This window comes from Rattus rattus, chromosome 4, assembly GCF_011064425.1.
Source record: "Rattus rattus isolate New Zealand chromosome 4, Rrattus_CSIRO_v1, whole genome shotgun sequence".
NCBI lineage: Eukaryota > Metazoa > Chordata > Mammalia > Rodentia > Muridae > Rattus > Rattus rattus.
In genome coordinates, this window is record NC_046157.1 from 88,145,998 (window position 1) to 88,162,805 (window position 16,808).

General features: G+C 54.2%; 1 protein-coding gene across 3 annotated transcripts in view; it reads right to left on the reverse strand.

The window, feature by feature from the left end:
* Nucleotides 1-743: 743 nt before the first annotated feature.
* Rfx2 (regulatory factor X2) overlaps nucleotides 744-16,808 on the reverse strand; it is a 65,770-nt gene continuing 49,705 nt past the window's right edge. For 2 of the 3 annotated variants that reach the window (XM_032900783.1, XM_032900782.1), the window contains 12 exons: nucleotides 11,184-11,365; nucleotides 10,183-10,302; nucleotides 9,424-9,539; nucleotides 8,802-8,920; nucleotides 8,438-8,550; nucleotides 7,699-7,853; nucleotides 6,365-6,462; nucleotides 4,923-5,072; nucleotides 4,071-4,279; nucleotides 2,747-2,900; nucleotides 2,294-2,336; nucleotides 744-1,932 (listed from right to left, as the gene is read on the reverse strand). In XM_032900783.1, the coding sequence (XP_032756674.1) occupies nucleotides 1,820-1,932; nucleotides 2,294-2,336; nucleotides 2,747-2,900; nucleotides 4,071-4,279; nucleotides 4,923-5,072; nucleotides 6,365-6,462; nucleotides 7,699-7,853; nucleotides 8,438-8,550; nucleotides 8,802-8,920; nucleotides 9,424-9,539; nucleotides 10,183-10,302; nucleotides 11,184-11,365 (1,572 nt within the window). In that variant the 3' untranslated portion in view covers nucleotides 744-1,819. Of the gene's footprint in view, nucleotides 1,933-2,293; nucleotides 2,337-2,746; nucleotides 2,901-4,070; nucleotides 4,280-4,922; nucleotides 5,073-6,364; nucleotides 6,463-7,698; nucleotides 7,854-8,282; nucleotides 8,551-8,801; nucleotides 8,921-9,423; nucleotides 9,540-10,182; nucleotides 10,303-11,183; nucleotides 11,366-16,808 lie in introns of those variants that run through there. The other variant, XR_004387696.1, reaches the window with a different exon arrangement.

The following is a 16,808-nucleotide window of genomic DNA, read 5'->3' on the forward strand; positions in this document are numbered from 1 at the left end:
GCAGTTACAGATGGTTGTAGACTTCCCTGTGGGTGCTGGGAATCAAACATGGGTCCTTTGCCGAAGGAGACCCGTCTCTCCAGCTCCCAAATCTTTAATAAAAGGCTTTTCCTAAGCCCTGAAGGACCAGTGTCCCCTCAGCTCTATCTCCATCATGTGGAAGACCAGAGTTGAAGCAGGTTAGGCCCACCACCCCCAGACTCACCTATTGGATGCATCTATGAGCCAAGGGGCCACTTCTGGACACATACCCCATGTTCTTAGGAGAGGCCAACATTTGCCCTCACCCTGAGAAGCACCTGTTGGGTGCCAGGGACAAGAACCTGCATTTATGCTGTTGGGTCTGCAAGGGCCACCCTGTGCAAGCAGATCCTGCTGTCACCAGCTCCAGGCTGGCCTTGCTAGGGACTCAAGTCCATCATTCCCAGAAGGGAGTTGAGGTCAGAGGCTCGGCTTTTGAGGAGCCATGGGGCTAATGGGAGGCTAGTTGCCTCAGTGGGTTTGGAAGCCACCTTGTTAGAGCCTTGGAGCTGGAGTATGGATGGTGGTCTGCCTCCTCAACAAAGGGCAACAGAGTGCAGGGCAGACATACAGTGTGTATTGCTTTCCACAAGGGGGAGACTGCTCAGTCAAATCACCGTAAGGATCCGCGTCCTGAAGGACACCATACTTCAAAGCTGTTCTGTCTAAAGGCTGTGTTGGTGACCAGTGCCGCCTGAATGAACAAACATGGACGCCAAGTATGTTGTGATGGACACATTCACAAGAACCTTCTAAGAACAATTACAGCACAAAACTATTGGGGGAACATTTTTTTTTTCCAAAAAGAGAGAAACTATCGTATTTCATTAGGTGCTTCCTAGGTGTGCGAGGGCAGGGCTTGTGTAGGGCAGGATTCTGAAGTAGTGACAGCAGCAAGGTGTGACGTGTTGGGGCCTCTAGAACTCAGGGCCCGATAGACCTTGGTGTTCGTTTGTCCACAGAGATCTCATGGTCTAGGGTTGAGAAGGGGTTGGCCACAGGCCAGCAGCAAGCATGGCTAGTTTTGGGGGAGGTGTCTGGAAGACTGCAGGGACCCAGGACTGCCACAAACACAGCTTTTGGGGTGGTTCTGGGAGGCCCATGGTGCTGACCCATGTGGCTGCTTGGGGAAACCCAACCCAGTCTCCTGCCCCCACGTTATCTTGGTGTTAACTATGAATTGGACAGAAAGCATCTACGTTTGACCGGCCCTGCTTGGAGTCTGTTATCTTTTGGGGGCTTGGACCTGTCCAGGATGAGATGAGATGCCATTAGCCCATTAGCATCTGGGGTCCAGGGCCTGTGCCTGGAGGCCTTGCCTGTCCATAAGAAGCTATGAAGTGCATGGAGACCACGGCACAGGGGACCACAGAGTCCCCAGTCAGTGGCTTCAGAGTAGTATGGTTCCTCCCACTCTATGCTAGAGTGGGTTTTCTTTGAAATGGAGGTTATGTTGGGAGCAGCTGAGTGGAAAAGCCACCAAGGTGGCTGGGGCATTTCTGGGGATGTGCCTCAGAAGTCACACACGCAGCAGGGGAGGTGTCCACACAGGTCACTGTGTCCTTGGGGTGGGGGGACATCCCAGGATTAGGGGTACTTTAGCAGAGTATGGCAGCGTGAGTGACCATCTTAGCTCCCCACAGCCTCTGGCACCCTGTGGGTGGGGCACCCCAGGCCACCTTGGGTCACAGTAAACATGTCATTGAAGAGGCACTAGTGTGAAACAGCTGAGAGCCCAGGTCCCTAGAGGGCCAGGTGACGCCTTCCAGAAGCATGTGGAAGACGCCTAGGCCAGGGGCTAGATGCCCTGCAGTGGGTGGCTGGGGTCACTCCGTTCCCGCTTCACCAGGGGCTCGCCCAGGCTGCGGCCATCCACATCTGCCTCACTGCTGTGTCCGTCCCCAATGTCCTCTGCAAGGATGAGGGGACAGAGGTACCACAATGAACAGAATGGCCTATGACATTTGCCTCACCTCTCTGCTTCAGGTCAACCTGCCCCTACATCTTGCTTGGTCACCCCGAATGCGTCAACAGGCTGGCTGTCTAACCCGGGGCTCCAGTGGTCACTAACACTGGCCTCAGCCGCCCAGACTGGACAGTGATAATCTCTCCTCACACCCTGCTAAGCTACCAATGTCATGGGAGCCCATGCCCAGTTGTCAGGACTCCCACCACCTGCACAGCAGCTCCTGAGATCCTCAACCTACCACAGAGGCTACCACAATGGCACCTCTCATACTGTGCAAGGGGCTGGGAACCAGGGAACACCCACCTTTGTCCAGCAGGGTCAGCGACAGGGACGCCAGGTCATTGAACTGTAAGAGAAGGGAGAGTCACAGGCCTGCACAGGTGACAGTCAGGAATCCCTTCTGTCCGGCCCTCACTCGGGATGAGGACTAGGAAGGGCTGGGCTCTGAGAGGGCTGAGTGGGCTGAGCCCCTGCTCTTCCAGGTCCCAAAATGGCCCACAGAGCATAAGCCTTCCTGTGGCTCCATTTCTTTGCTTTTAGGATTGTGTGTGTGTGTGTGTGTGTGTGTGTGTGTGTGTGTGTAAGTGTGCATGTATTTGTGCATGTGTGCAGTACCTACAGAGGCCAGAAGGTGGCACTGGATTCCGCAGGAGAGGGAGTTACGTAAGAGTTGTAACTATGTGTAACTATATTCACATAGTTGCTACTATGTGAATGTCTGGGTGGATTTGGGCATCTGGGTCACCCTGGACTCACCTCGCCCATGACAGCAATGGGTGTCTCCCCGGTGGCCTGGGCCACGCGGTGCTCCACCAGGTAGAACATGTACTCGTCATACAACAGGCGGATGAGGTGGAAGGAGCCAAAGCTGGCAGCGCTGCGCAGGGTCAGGTCCCGGATTACCATGGAGCTGGGGACACGGGGACAAGGGAGTACAGGTGGGTATAAGACAGTACACCTCTGCGCCTTTTTGCTTTATTTTTAGCTCTTTTAAGACATACATCTTGTTTATTTAATATTTATTATTTTTGAGACAAAGTCTCTACATAGCCTAGGCTGCCCTGGAACTCACTATGTAGATCAGGTTAGCCTCAAACCTAGAGACCCCCTTGTTTCTGCCTCCACAGTGCTGAGATTAAAGTCATACACCACACACAGACCCCCTACCCCCTTTGTTGCCTGCCTGTGGTGCACCCTGAGGGTGCAGGGCCCCAGGAGGCATGGCCTAGAATTAGAGCTGCAGGAGTTAAAAGCCACCACGTGGGTGCTGGGAATCAAATCCCGGGCCATTACAAGAGCAGAGCCTCCTGTCCCACATCAGAACTGACATCAGAGGTGTCATCTGTAGTCCAGGTTCACGCTGCCGTCAGCATACAGCAGCCCACTCATGTTTTCTTCCATGATTCCCTCCCCACCCTTTTCTCCCACACAAAGCTTCAACCAACAGCTTCCTGTGGCAGCATATGACTGCAGCTGTGACTGACAGGTGGTGTTTAAGGAGCAGATCGGCCTGGGCCTTAGTCAGCCTGTGAAAAGCCTCACACAGACAATGGCTTCCCCCTTGGGCAGCAGTGTTAGCCCCAGCAGAACTTCAGACCTGCCCCTCTGTCCTGGCTAGTTTCATGTCCACCTGACACAAGCTAGAGTCATCATGGAGGACGGAGCCTCAACTGAGAAAATGCCTCCAGAAGATCTAACTGTAGGCAAGCCTGTGGCCATTTTCTTAGTGATCAATGGGGTGGTGATCTCCTGAGCTGGTGGTCCTAGGTTCTCTAAGAAGCAGGCTGAGCAAGCCATGAGAGCAAGCCAGTCAGCAGCACCCTCCATGGCCTCTGCATCAGCTCCTGCCTCCAGGTTCCTGCCCTGTTTGAGATTCTGTCCTGACTTCCTTCAAGGCTTGAGCTCTTGCCCTGGAGATTTCAGATGCTTTCCCTGGACTCGAGTTAGTAGTTCCTGCATCTCTGTCTGAGGCCATGGTGGGCTCCAGCCCTGCCCTCAGGTCACATGGCCCCACTTGTTCCAGGATTAGGGACCTCAGGGGTGGCACCTCCCTACCATGGATGTGGGGTGACCAGCTCACCTGTAGAAGGACCACTTGAGCAGGAACTGCCGTGCCGCCTTGGGAAAGCTGGGGCTGCCTGCATGCTGCTTCAGTACCTGGGTGACCACATTGTCCAGCCAGCTGGCCCATTGGTCCAGCGAGCTCTGCTGCTGCAGGGTGACCTTGAAGTCATGCTCCAAACGCTGCACCAGGCTCTCCTCACACTGGCACACCCATGAGGCCTGCTCCTACAAAGGCGTAGTGGATGAGGCCTGGGGATCTTCTATTGTCTATGAGATGGACTCACGTAACCCAGGCTGGCTTCAAACTGCTGAGATGCCCCCGAACTCCTGGGTTGATGTGTTGTTGGAGATAGGGCCCAGGGTTTAGTGCATGCTAGGAGGGTGCTCTGCCCACTGAACCCCAATTCTACCTTTCCTTGTTATGGACAAAGTCTCAAGAAATAGTCCAGGTTAGCCTAAAACTCCCAATCTTCCTGGCTCAGTCACCTAAATGTGATGACAGGCACAAGCCACTGAGCACCACCGAGGCACAGTCTGGCCTCAGAGCCCCAGGGGCTTCCTCAACTCTGCTGCTATTTGTACTTTTCTGGCAAGACAAGCCTGACACACAAGGTGCAGTGGTTGGGAGCATTTGGAATGCAAGCAACAAGAGCACTGCTTGTTAAACCGGCTACCAAAAGAACCCAGAGCCAGGGAGGAGGTGGCTGGAGGGCTGTGCACAGGCCTCAGGCTTTCCACTGCGTGTGCACGGGCCAGGGAGGCAGGAGCTGCCTGCTGCACCTCCACTGTGCTTTGCTGACCAGCCTGGGTGGGGAGGAGGATCCAGCCCACAACAAGGCAGGGCAAGTGGATGTCACTGCCAAGTCACCTGCACATTGGCAAAGTCCACGCGGTTGAGGTCACTCAGCATCTGGTTAATCTGTGACGTATTCTGTAGTACGGCACGTGCTGCCTGTGCCAGGTGGTTGAGGGACGTGTAGCGCCGCAGTGTCTGTGCAAAGGCACTTACAACACCCACCTATGAGGGACCAAGGTGACAGGTCAGCAAAGCCCCTGATTGGGGGATGGACAGACAGATGTGTACACAGACACGCATAGACACTTGCACATATGCATACATGTGTGCACAACCCCTGCTCCCTACAGGGCTGTGGAGACTCAGGCTAGCAGAGGAGGAAGGGGCAGGAGGGAGAACACTGTAGTAAGAGGGCCCATGTTAGCTCATGCCCATCTCATTGAGGAAGCATCTAGAGTCCCCAACTGAGGAGGGGAAATACATCCCACTGGCGAGCAGAGCCCAGCAGTCTTATGATCTGCCCATGATGGCTGTGCCCTCCAAACAGACTCCAGGATAAACCCTTCCTCCTTTGTGTTGCTGCAGCAGGCAAGCAACCCTACAAGTAAGGACTGAGGGTGCAGGGGTGCATGAAGGTCGCAGCCAGCCTGTCACAGGGCATCCAGGGGCTTTTCCTCCTGGCCCTGAGGTTGTCCTTGCTTCTGGAAGCCTCAGTGGATGGTAAAGATACAGATCCCAATGGGGTGGGATGTCCCAGCACTCAGGGACAGCAGGAGGATTAGGAGTTGGAAGACAGGACTTTTGAGCTAAATGAGATCATTTTGGAAGATTCAGGGAGTGGGGTAAGGGCCTAGAATCCTCATACCCACCAAACTTGCTTGCGTGTGTGTGGTTGTGGGTGGGGGTATGGAGGCCAGGGGTTGAAGTTGGGGGTCTTCACTCTGCGCCTTAGTTTTTGTCTTAACCACTAGTGTGTGAGTGCACGTGTGGAGGTCAGAGGGCGACTTGTGGCAGTTGGTTCTTTCCTTCCACCATGTGGGTCCCAGGGATTCACTCAGGGGTGGTGGCAGGAGTTTTTACCCACAGAGCCATCTCCCTGGTCTGTACTTTTTGAGGCAGGGCTTGCAGATTAGGTCAGTGGCTGTTCTGGCAAGCCCCTTAGTGCTGGTGTCATGGTGTCCACCATCATGTACAGCTTTTCTGTTGTAGTGACAGAATCCAAATTCAGGTCCTCATGCTTGTGTGGCAAATGTCACCTCCTGAGCAGTGGCCCTAGTCCCAGGACCCAGCATCCCTGTACCCAGGCCACAGATATACACTGAAGACTCTGGTCATGGGAGGAAATGGAAGTCCCACCTGCCAACCAACCACGCAGCTCTCTGCTCTACAAGATGTCACCTCGAGGGCCATCTATGGTCCTTTCCCACCCCACGACATCTCGGGAGGCCCATTTTCTGCGACACTCAGGGAAAGTGGCTCAGAACACAAAGGAGTCAAGGGCCCCAAATCCATACCTTGGTCTGGATGACCTGCTGAGGGAAGCCACTCATGGCATTGATGAGCCAGCCCTCCAGGCTCTTGGCGAAGTTCCTGATGGCCTGTGTGAGGGAGCCTGGAGGTGTGAACCAGAGGCCCACAGTGAGCGGGGTGAGCGGACGAGCAGTCCCCCGTGGGGCCTACCAGACACTGTGTAGATAACGCCAGTATGGGCAGACGTCCCATAGAGGGACAAGTGGCAGCCCAATGGTAACTGAGGCCCTGGACACCAGGGAGGAGGTGCCAGGTGAGAGGGGGAAGCAGACACTGGTCCCCAGCTCTGAGCAGACACCAGGCCTCGTCTGGCACCACGATGGAGCTCCCGGCATGGAGACCAAGCACACTGCCCAGCACCTGCCACTGCCTGGGCTGCCACAATCAAGACACACATAACCAGAACCACAGCGTCAGGATCAGAGACATGCACACACATATGTACACATGCACACACACAGACAGCACATGTATGCACACACATATGTACACATGCACACAAAAAGTTGTGTTCTGTCAACATTTGAGTTTATTTTATGCTGACTTGCCTTAAGAAGAAATTTACTTTCTGATTTTGTTTTCAGGACAGGGTCTTTCTACATAGCTGATCTGGAACTCACTCTGAAGACCAGGCTGGCCTCAAACACACAGAGAACTGCCTGCCTCTGCCTCCCAAGTGCTGGAGTAAAAGGCGCGTGAGCCACCATGCCTGGATACCCAGGCTGCTTTTCCTTTCCTTTTAATTTTAATTTATTTCCAGACTGTTTTTAAAGAAAATATGGCCCGACATCATCGTCTTTCTGAGATCAGAATGTCACCTGGCTGGTCACCCAGAAAGGCCACAGTTCTCTGTGTTTCTAACTCCCGGCAGGAAGCTTCTTGGGGCATTTAGAAACATCTAGACTGGTGGGCACTAACAGTCCCACACACATGTACCTGCAGAGAGTGCATCCAAGGCTGAATCTGGGTTTGCTGCCCACTCTGGGGCCATGGGCACTGAGTTGGGCAGGGTCTGTGCGGGCCCAAGGCTGTCTGGACTTATGGACCAGTCTTGGTCATTTCTCCTACCAAGCATCTGTAAACATCTCTGGTGCCCACGGATGGCCTGATGTGCCCTTGAAACTGAGGTGGCCTCAATGGCTTTCCTAATTGATGACTCTTGGATGCCCTTGCTCCAGGGAACCCTGGCCTGTCCTTAGCACCCTGCTGCCTGACAGCTCCCTGGAGTCAGGAACAGGGAGGAGTTGGCAAGTGAGAAGAAGATGCTGCAGGGCTGAGTGGTGGCTGGGGACGGGGCAGGGCCTGGAGGGCTGCTTACTGGGCACGGGCCGTAGCACGTCTGGGATGAGGGTCTCCACCAGCGCCTGGTACAGGATGTGATCGCAGCTGCGCATCCATTGCAGGATGGACTCACACTTACACAGAGAGATGAGCTTGTCCTTGGGGAGGACGGTGACTTCAGGCTCCTCGTCGCTGCAGGAGAGGGAGGGACACGGGTGAGCCCAGAGAGACAGGGCAGGAAGAGTGCAGAGGGAGAAGACAGCCTCTCAGCTGGCTCTGCTCAGGGGCTGAGGGCACTGCCATGGCCTGATGCTGCTCAGTGTAGCCCCTCTGAGCCCCCAAGGACTAGCTGTCCCCTATTGTGCCTGCGGCCCGAGTGATGGGGGTCACTGTAGTAGCTCTGGGCCGAGTGACAACGTGGTAGCATAGATCCATCACCTGACACTCTGGAACCCGAGGCAGGAAGAAGACAGAGGCATGCCCAGCCTGAGCTATAGCAAGAGATCTGGGGTCATGGCTCAGCGAAAGAGGCCCTGCCCTGCATGTGCAGGCCCACGGTCCCCAGAACTACAGCCGACTCGGTGTACAGTTGCTATAGAAGCAGGTGGTGTCAGGACTTACTTGTCAACCACACCAAATTTAAAAGCATGGAGAAGGGATATCTAGGCACCTCCTCAGACAGCCTAGACACATGGAAGGTGTCATCAGGACATTGCCCGGGTTAAATTGGGGAGCACGTGGGCTGAGTCTTCCTTCTCCTGGGGCTGGGGTGTCACCTGGCAGGCAGCGAGGCACGGCCATCACTGGAGGTGGCCTTGCAGTTCCAGAAGGACAACCACAGCTTCTCAATGTACTGAAACTGGAGGTTCATGACGACATCTAAGGTGGCCTAGGAGCAGAACAGCTTGTCAGGGGCTAGGCCCGGCCATGTGCCTGCTGCTCCAGGCAGCTCTGGGGTCTTCTGAGGTCCCTGAAGGGGCCTTGATAGTAAGGAGAGAACAGGCAGAGGTGCCCAGGGGGAAGGTCCATCCAAGCATCCAAGGGGGACACAGGCTCTGGCCTCCAGTGGGACACAGATCTCATGATGGTGCATCATGGGAGCTGCAGATGGGGGTTGGGTCTGGCTGAGTAGGGCGTCACCTCACAGTGCCTGCGATACACCAGCTGCAGGGCCTTCACATCATGAAGGGTGACACTCTCCTGCAGCAACGTGCTGCCTAGGTCAGGTGCTGGGAACTCTGGGAAGACGTGGGACACATCTGGGGAGAGACAATCCACACGTGTCACACAGTCCAGGGGACACTCAATAGTGCTGTCATCACGCGGTGACTGTGAATGTCCGTTCCTCAGGTACTATTCTGGAGTCAGACATCACCAAGCAGACAGTGTGGGGCTTGTTGAGATGCATGAGAGCCTGGGTCCCACCCGCGGCACCACAGTGCCTGGGTCCCACCCGCAGCACCCCAGTGCCCGCCACCCAGTACTTATGAGGATTAGGAGCTCAGATCAGCCTGGGCTGTAGGACAGTCACAGAGGAATCTCTGTGCTCAGCTCCGGGTGCACCGTCTGTACCCAAAGTCACCATTGTTACGGTAACCACTCTGCCACTCTAACCATATCTGCCACATCCTAGTCATTCACTAGTCTATGTCATCTCACACATTTGCTGTCTGAGTGTACCCCGGTCATTCTAGAATCTCAGAGGTGCCATGAGAAGACTCATCCGCCACTGTATATACAGTGGAGCAGGCTGCGTGCTCACCTATGTACTGCTGGTGATGCTGGCCCTGGGCGGCCATGGCTTGCTCGGGTGTGCTGTGCATGTTGCTGTGAGCACTGCCATCCCCGAGGCTGTCTGACTTCTGGGCTGGCCGATACCTAGGCAGAGGACACACAGGCTACCATGAGCCCTCAGCAGCCCTTTCCGGGATGGGCCTGGGAGCACAGGGGATTCAGTGTATGTGTGCATGCACATGCATGGTACGCCATTGTTAATAACAGTTAGCAAGTATTCGTTCTCTTCCAGTGGTGGGACCTGAACCATGGAACAGTGGTGTATCATCCAGCACCTGGACGGACCTGGGCCCAGGCCCCGGGGGTGGGGAGGAACCGTCACACAGATGTCCCCATCATCCAGATCCAAAAATAATACCCCAACCCCTTTGTACCCTGCTTAGCGTATTTGAGGTCCTCAGCATCTCAACAAAGCAAGACAATTAGGGTCTGTGGTTTCTATTATAATTTTCTTCTAGAAAAAAAATAGAAATATAGATACCCAAAAAGAAAATAAATGCAAGCAAAAGAAAAATGTGTGTTGCCAAGACCTGGGTGGGAGGGAGGCACAGGGAGAGGACATGGTTTAGGAATAATTTCCTTATCTGACAGCACATCTCACTTAGTATCTGTCAAACACACTGGAGGCAGAACAGACAGCGTGTGGAGTGTCTTGCCGGTCATGTCTGGGGACACTGTTGCAGGACCCTGGGATCTGGGGTGGCAGGGTCTGGCCAGGGCCACCCACCTAGGCTTCTGGTGCGTGGGCTGCTGCCTCATGGCCATGTACTGTGTGTCTTCCTGCAGTCGATTCAGGGGTGAGTCCGGCTTCAGGCGGATCCCATAGTAATGGTACTTTGAGTTGCCCCTGGGATGAAACATTACAGGGTAGACACTGTTTAGGGACACTCTTCTCAGGTTTGCCTATTCTGGCTTGGCAATGATGTGGCCATCCTATATGTGGGGAGGCCTTTCTCTTCTTAGTGTGATAAAGGCTCTGAGATGCTCCACACGGAGAAAGTGGCCAACTGTGTCCAGCCCAGGTCTGCCTACTTCCTGTGACTATGAGTGTCCCTCACACCGCACCTCACAGGGCCTGAGATGCACTTACAATCCGGACACATCTGGAGTATGGATGACAGGTGTGTGTCACCACGCCAGGCCCTAAAACCTCATTTTGGAGAAGGGCATATCTTACGAGGTAACAAGGAGCAGGAGGTGGCCTTGCTCTACAAGGGATGACACGCAGGTGAAGGCAGGCAGGGCAGCCTTCACCATTATCAGATACGTGATGAGTATGAGGCTAGCCTGGGCTACACAAGACTGTCTCAAAAGAAAAAAAAATAAACCACTTGTTCAGAGGAATTTCAAATGGATTTTAAAAAAATGGAATGAGCCCAGCGTAGTGGAGGCTAGCCTGGGCTACATGAGACTGTATCAAAAGAAAAAAATAAAACAGCTTGTTCAGCGAAATTTCAAATGGATTAAAAAAAATGAAGTAAGCCCAGTGTAGAGGTACAGGCTTTAATCTGAGCACTTGGGAGGCAGAGGCAGGTGGATCTCTGTGAGTTCAAGGCCAGCCTGGACTACATAGTGAGATACTGTCTCAAAACCAAACCAACACCAGAATTTACAAAATGAGAGTGAACTTTGTATCCCAGCCCGGATCAGCCCTCTTCTTAGTGTCCACTCCAACAGCTAGAAGTCACGAGGCCTCTACTACAGGGAGCCCTGGGGGTTATCACCCACCTGGTCCCCAAGCGTCGTGTGCGCAGGCCCATGAATACAGAGCGGATGAGCTTGCCGAAGGATGCAGCATTGACTGGCTCCAGCTTGTGCTCCTGGCAGTGGCGCAGGTAGTGGTTGTACAGGGAGCTGCGGGGCAGGCTCACACCCTCTGCTGTCTCGTAATTGTCCAGAAGCCACTGGAGCTAGAGGACAGATGGGCATCAAAGGCCTAGAGTCCCAGAACAGCAGCTCATTCCCTGTGCTGGCAAGGGCAGGGACAAGACCACCTGTGTGGTACTCACATCAGTCCCCTTAATAAACATGCCAAGTTCTCTGTGTCTCCATCATCCACCCATCATCCCACCCATTCATCATCCACCTACCCACCCATCATCCCACCCATTCATCATCCACCTACCCATCACCTGTCCATCCGTTCATCCATCCACCCATCTATTAGTGCATACATCCAGGTACAGCTTGGTCTCCATGTTCCTTGACTTGTTTTTATAACCTCATGTGATAGAGACAGCCCACACCGCACCTCCAGGCTGAAACTTGCCCACAGTACTACACTCGTGGGAACACTGAAGTCTCCTAAACCCACAGCAAAGGGATGGATTCTGATGCAGAAACACAGGACAGTGGACGGGGAGCCTTGTGCTCTAGTGAGGAAGGGCACCTCCAGGCTGATCCCTGCCTCAGCCCCAGTGGTCAGAGGGCTCTGGGTAAACCTAGAGAACCAAAGAGAGGCCCTGAGAGTCAGTAAAAGCTGCAGGCTGAGGCTCTGTGCAGAGGCCATGGCTTAGAGAGTGTGCCAAGAACCCACCACCTGGTCCCTGCTGTGGGTGTTGCCACCCTGTCTAGGACCTGTCCTACAGGTAAGAAACCTGACCTGACCCAGTGGCTGCCCTGTGACTAGGTATGAGCTACAATGCTGGCAAGGAGGCCAGGCCCGCCATGCACAAGGCCCAGGTTGCTTGTGAATGGTGCCTGCTGCCTCTCCAGTCCCTCCTATGTTGGTGTCCTTTGTCCCCATGTTTGCAGTGTCTCTCAGGCGAGTCACTGTTAGTGCATGATAGGTGCATGGCCACATGGCTGGGTCCCTGCTGCAAAGGAGGGCCAGCGTGTGCTTCTCTCTAAACAGGGGGTGCACTCTGGGGAATTCCTCCATGGGGTCAGGCAGGGAGTCCCCACCATGACCACCACACAGAGGCCCATGCTGCTTCTTACTGGTCTCCCCAATTCCTGTGTCCCTCCTCCATCACCCTGAGGACAGGCTCAGCATGGATTAGAAATCCAAGTCAGAGGGCTGATTTGGGGAGAAAGCACAGGCTCCACATAGATGCCACATCGGCAGGGTGGCCAGGTGAGTGGGCAGGAAGCTGCATGCCACACTGTGTTCAGAGAGCACAGGAGGCCTGGGAATGTTTTTCTGGCACCAAGAGCTGTCTCTCTGGAGATGGGAGGCCAGAGTTGGCTAGAGGTGGACTGCCTCTAGACAGACCGAACAGGCTTCAAGGGTTGATAGGAGTTGGCATCCAATGCTACTGTGATTGATCAAGATCATGTGAATCTCTGAGCACTGGGTTTGGGTCTCAGGCCCCCTGCTCATCCTAGCTGCAGCTGTACCCAACCCTTGCCATGGCTGGCACTAGCTCAGGATGTGCCTCTGGTGTCGTCCTCTGCTTCCATGAGGTGCTGTGCACCAGCTGTTTCCTCTGCCCCACAGAGCACAGCATTTCCTACCACTAGGGTAAGCAGGTGGCAGTGTAAACAAGGAAACAGGCACATACTTGCTTCCCCAGCCCTTGGGAGCTTGGGAGGCCAAGGCTGGAGGATGAAGACGTGGCGGCCAGCATGGGCTAGGGACCATGTTCTCCAAGGGGACTGAGCTTTTCTGCCCAGGGGTTTGATTCCATCCTGAGGTATGGATTCCGCCTGACATTTTCCCTTTGCTGTCCACCTCTGACATGCTGGGCAGTGTCCTTCTCCTCTCCCCATCTCAGTGCAGAACTCAGCCACTTCAGGGCCACCCTTGTGCCTCCCACCTGACAGAACACTGAGGACCAAGGCTGAGGGCCAACGTTAGTCCAGGATTTAGCCATGTGCCCCTTGCACTGCTCTGGGGGCTTCACCTGACCCTGTGCTGTATGACACAACACAGCCCATTACTGAATAAGGAGCCAACATGGATGTGGCTCTCACATATCAGGGCCATTTGGACCCTTGGGCTTCTCTTCTCAGCTCTCTGTCCACTTAGGTCTGTGCTGTGTCCCTGACACCACAGCTCTGTGAGGCAGACACAGAGTTGGGTGTTTGTGTTGGTGCCCCAGGATCTTGACAGGCACTTCATGACCAAAAGTGAGACCAAGGAGTCACTGAGAGGAGGGGGTCACTGAAGGGGGCTCTGGGTATAGAGGCTGTAGCCTTGCCTTTCTTTGTCACCTGATTTCAGATCCTTTCTGAAGGCTGGAGGTAGGAGGAGAAGGAGGAGGAGGAGGGGGAGGAGGGCTGGGGTTTAGACAGGGTGACAGGAGAGCTTACGCAGGGAGGGACAAGAATAAGGGTGGGGCTGGCAAGATGGCTCAGTCAGCAAGGAGCTCATGAGGGAAGGAGGAAGCGAATCCCCAACTCATCCTCTGAGGTCTACATGCAGAGTGAGGTGAGCTTATACCCTCCCCAATAAGCAAAGAATAATTTTTTTAAAAGAGTGAAGGTGGCTGACTGGGCCCTTGAGGTTGCAGTGTTGGGGGGGGGTCAGTGTCTGACAAAGGGGCTGCGCTTGGATGGCTTTTTTTTTTTAACTTGACACCAACCTGGACGTTATCTGGGAAAAGGGCCTTCAACTGAGGGGTTGCTCCACCAAGATTTGCCTGTGGTACATTTTCTTAATTAGTGATTGACGGGGAAGGGCCCAGCCCATGGTGGGTGGGGCCATCCCTGGGCTGGTGTCCTGGGCTCATGGCTCAGCAGGCTGAGCAAGCCTTGGGGAGCAAGTCAGTCAGCAGCACCCTCCATGACCTCTGCAACAACTCCTGTCTCCATGCTCCTGCCCTGACTTCCTAGACAGTGACAACAACAAGACAAGCCCTCTCCTCTCCTACTTCATTTTGGTCATGGTTTTTATCACAGCAACTGAGACCTGACTACAATCCTGCTATGGTAGGGTCTGCAACAGACACCAGTGGGCCACATGGTGAAGGACCGGCATGGTGCTACACCTCAAGATGGTGGCCTTTAAGGGGCGGGGCTGGATAAGAGGACTTTGGGTGGCAGTCACCTCTTCCTGTTTTGGCCTCATCTGCCAGACTCCTGCTACATGTCCTGTGTGCCTGTAGGATGAAGCCTCTAAAACTGAGTCAAGCTAAGCCAGTTTTCTTTCTGTGTGGATGCTCCTCAGCTGTGTGCTACAGCAGTGGAGAGCTGGCCACTGTGAGCAAGTCCCACAGCAGGGCTGGACTGTTTCTAAACCCAGTTCAAACAAAACATCCTATCTTCCAAATCCATCAGACACATTCATTCTGGCCTGGTAGTACGGAAGGGCTAAGGTATACTTTGTAGACAGACAGACAGACAGGGTGACAGGGTGGGCCTGTGCTGGGTAAGCATAGAGTCCTAGCCTCAGGAGGAACTGTTGCCTTCCTGGAGGCCTTTGCAACCTGTGCTGCTTCAGGCCAGGCTGGTTGGATGGGTGGGCGGCCCAGTAGTGACAGCTACTGATAAAGCTGGGATTTTTCCTAAGGGTCTTTCCTGCCATGAATCCTGCTCCAGCTGCCTCTGTTCTCCAAACCAACTACCGAAACAGGGCTGGCAGAATGCAGCGTGGGGAGATTCCTGGCTCCACTGCTAGGGATCGGGCCAGGTAACCCCCAGAGGCCACTGGGAACATGGCACTGCTGGACATGGTGCCCCAGGATCCTCTGTACCTATAATTGGAAGGCACAACAGCTTTGTTGAGGCTGTGACATTCCCACCCTCCAGAAAGCCCTACCAAGAGGCACAGTGCCACAGGCAGCTCCAGGGACAACAGCAAGTCACTGCAGGGACAAAGGCAGGTCACCGGTAACTCTCCTCTCACTCTCTGGCTCTGCCTTCAGCCAAGACACTGCATTCTCTGACACAGATGTGGCAGGTTTTCTAATAAGATCTGACCTTTACTCCCTTGCTCCTACGTCACCAGTGCCCCAAAGGAGAGACAAGTGGTCCATCTGGAGAACACTGACAGGGGAGGAGAAGCCTGGGGTCCATCATGTGGACTCAGGTTGAAAATTGAGCACCCACACCCTGCAGCAAGCACCCTGAGTAGCCTCCACAAACATTCTGAATGTCCTAGAGACACCACAACTTAGGGGCTCTGTCCCCAGGATTGGCTCCCTGGGGCCACACAAGCTGTTGGTGGGCACAGGCATGGCCTTTAGACTGAGCCTCTGGCTTACTGAATGGAGGTAGTTATTCCCAGGTTTTTGCTCACGGGTGACCTAGGTCCATCCCCTTGAACATGACTGTCCAACAGTGGAGAGCTTGCTGTTCATCCTGGAGGGTGGGGCCCCAGTGGAAGGAAATGTCCTTGTCCTCGAATTCTGGGACAAGGCACTCACCCGCATGCTGCCTGGGACTACACTCAAACTTGTAAGCTCTCATGGCTTCTAGACCTTTCTCTAGATCAGCGTCTGCCCTCTCTCCAGAGAGTCAGAGTCTCCCACAACAGTCCACCATGAACCTGGGCCAGCAGGAGGTTTTGGGGAAGCCACTAAATCAAGCTGAACAAGAAGCAGCTGTTAGGAGTCTCAAGGAAAGGTAGCATTTGGAGGCCCTGTGAATGGTCAAGCCCAGTCCAGCTTCTGTGGATGGTCTTAGCTTTTGAGAGGTGTTGGGGCACACTCCTGTCATCTCAGATCTCAGGAGTCTTTGGTAGGAGGATTGCAAGTTGAAAGCCAGCCTCATACATAGGCAACCCCAGGCCAACCTGGGCTACATGAAAGTCTGCCTAAATAAACAAGAATAAGTAAATCAAATGCCCTACACAATCAGGCATGTAATCCCAGAACTTGGGAGGCTAAGACAGGAGGATATGGAGTTTGGGCCAGCCTGGGCTATATAGCAAGGCCTTGCTTCCAAGTAAATCAGAAGGCATGGAGGGGCCCCACGTTGGGCAGGAGACATCTAGGTGTGAGAGGGGACAGAGCATTTCTTCTCAGCTCCCCAGGCAAACACTGGGCCAGCCTCTCCTCTGGTCCTAGCCAGAGAGGTGGGTGTCACAGAGGGAAGAGTGGCTGCTGCTCACTGACTGCCTCAGTTTCAAATTACACAGCTGAGGGGCTTCTGAGTGTTTGTCTCCAAGTCTGTGCATCATGTGCATGCAGAAGCCTTGGAAATGGGCTGAGATGGCTGCGAACTGCCACATGGCTGCTGGGAACCTGACCTGGGTCTTTTGTGAACCACCGAGTTGTTTCTCTGTTGTGGATTGGCTTTAATGCTATGTCTTATTTCCGATCCCAAAAAGCTGTGCTTCCAGACCTGAGAGTCCCTGCCCCCCAGCTGGCTTTGACTGATAATAAAGAATTGCTGTACAGACATTGGCCAGGCAGGGAGATGGGGCGGGACTTTTAGATTGCGCAGGCAAGAGACTGAGAGAAAGAGGAA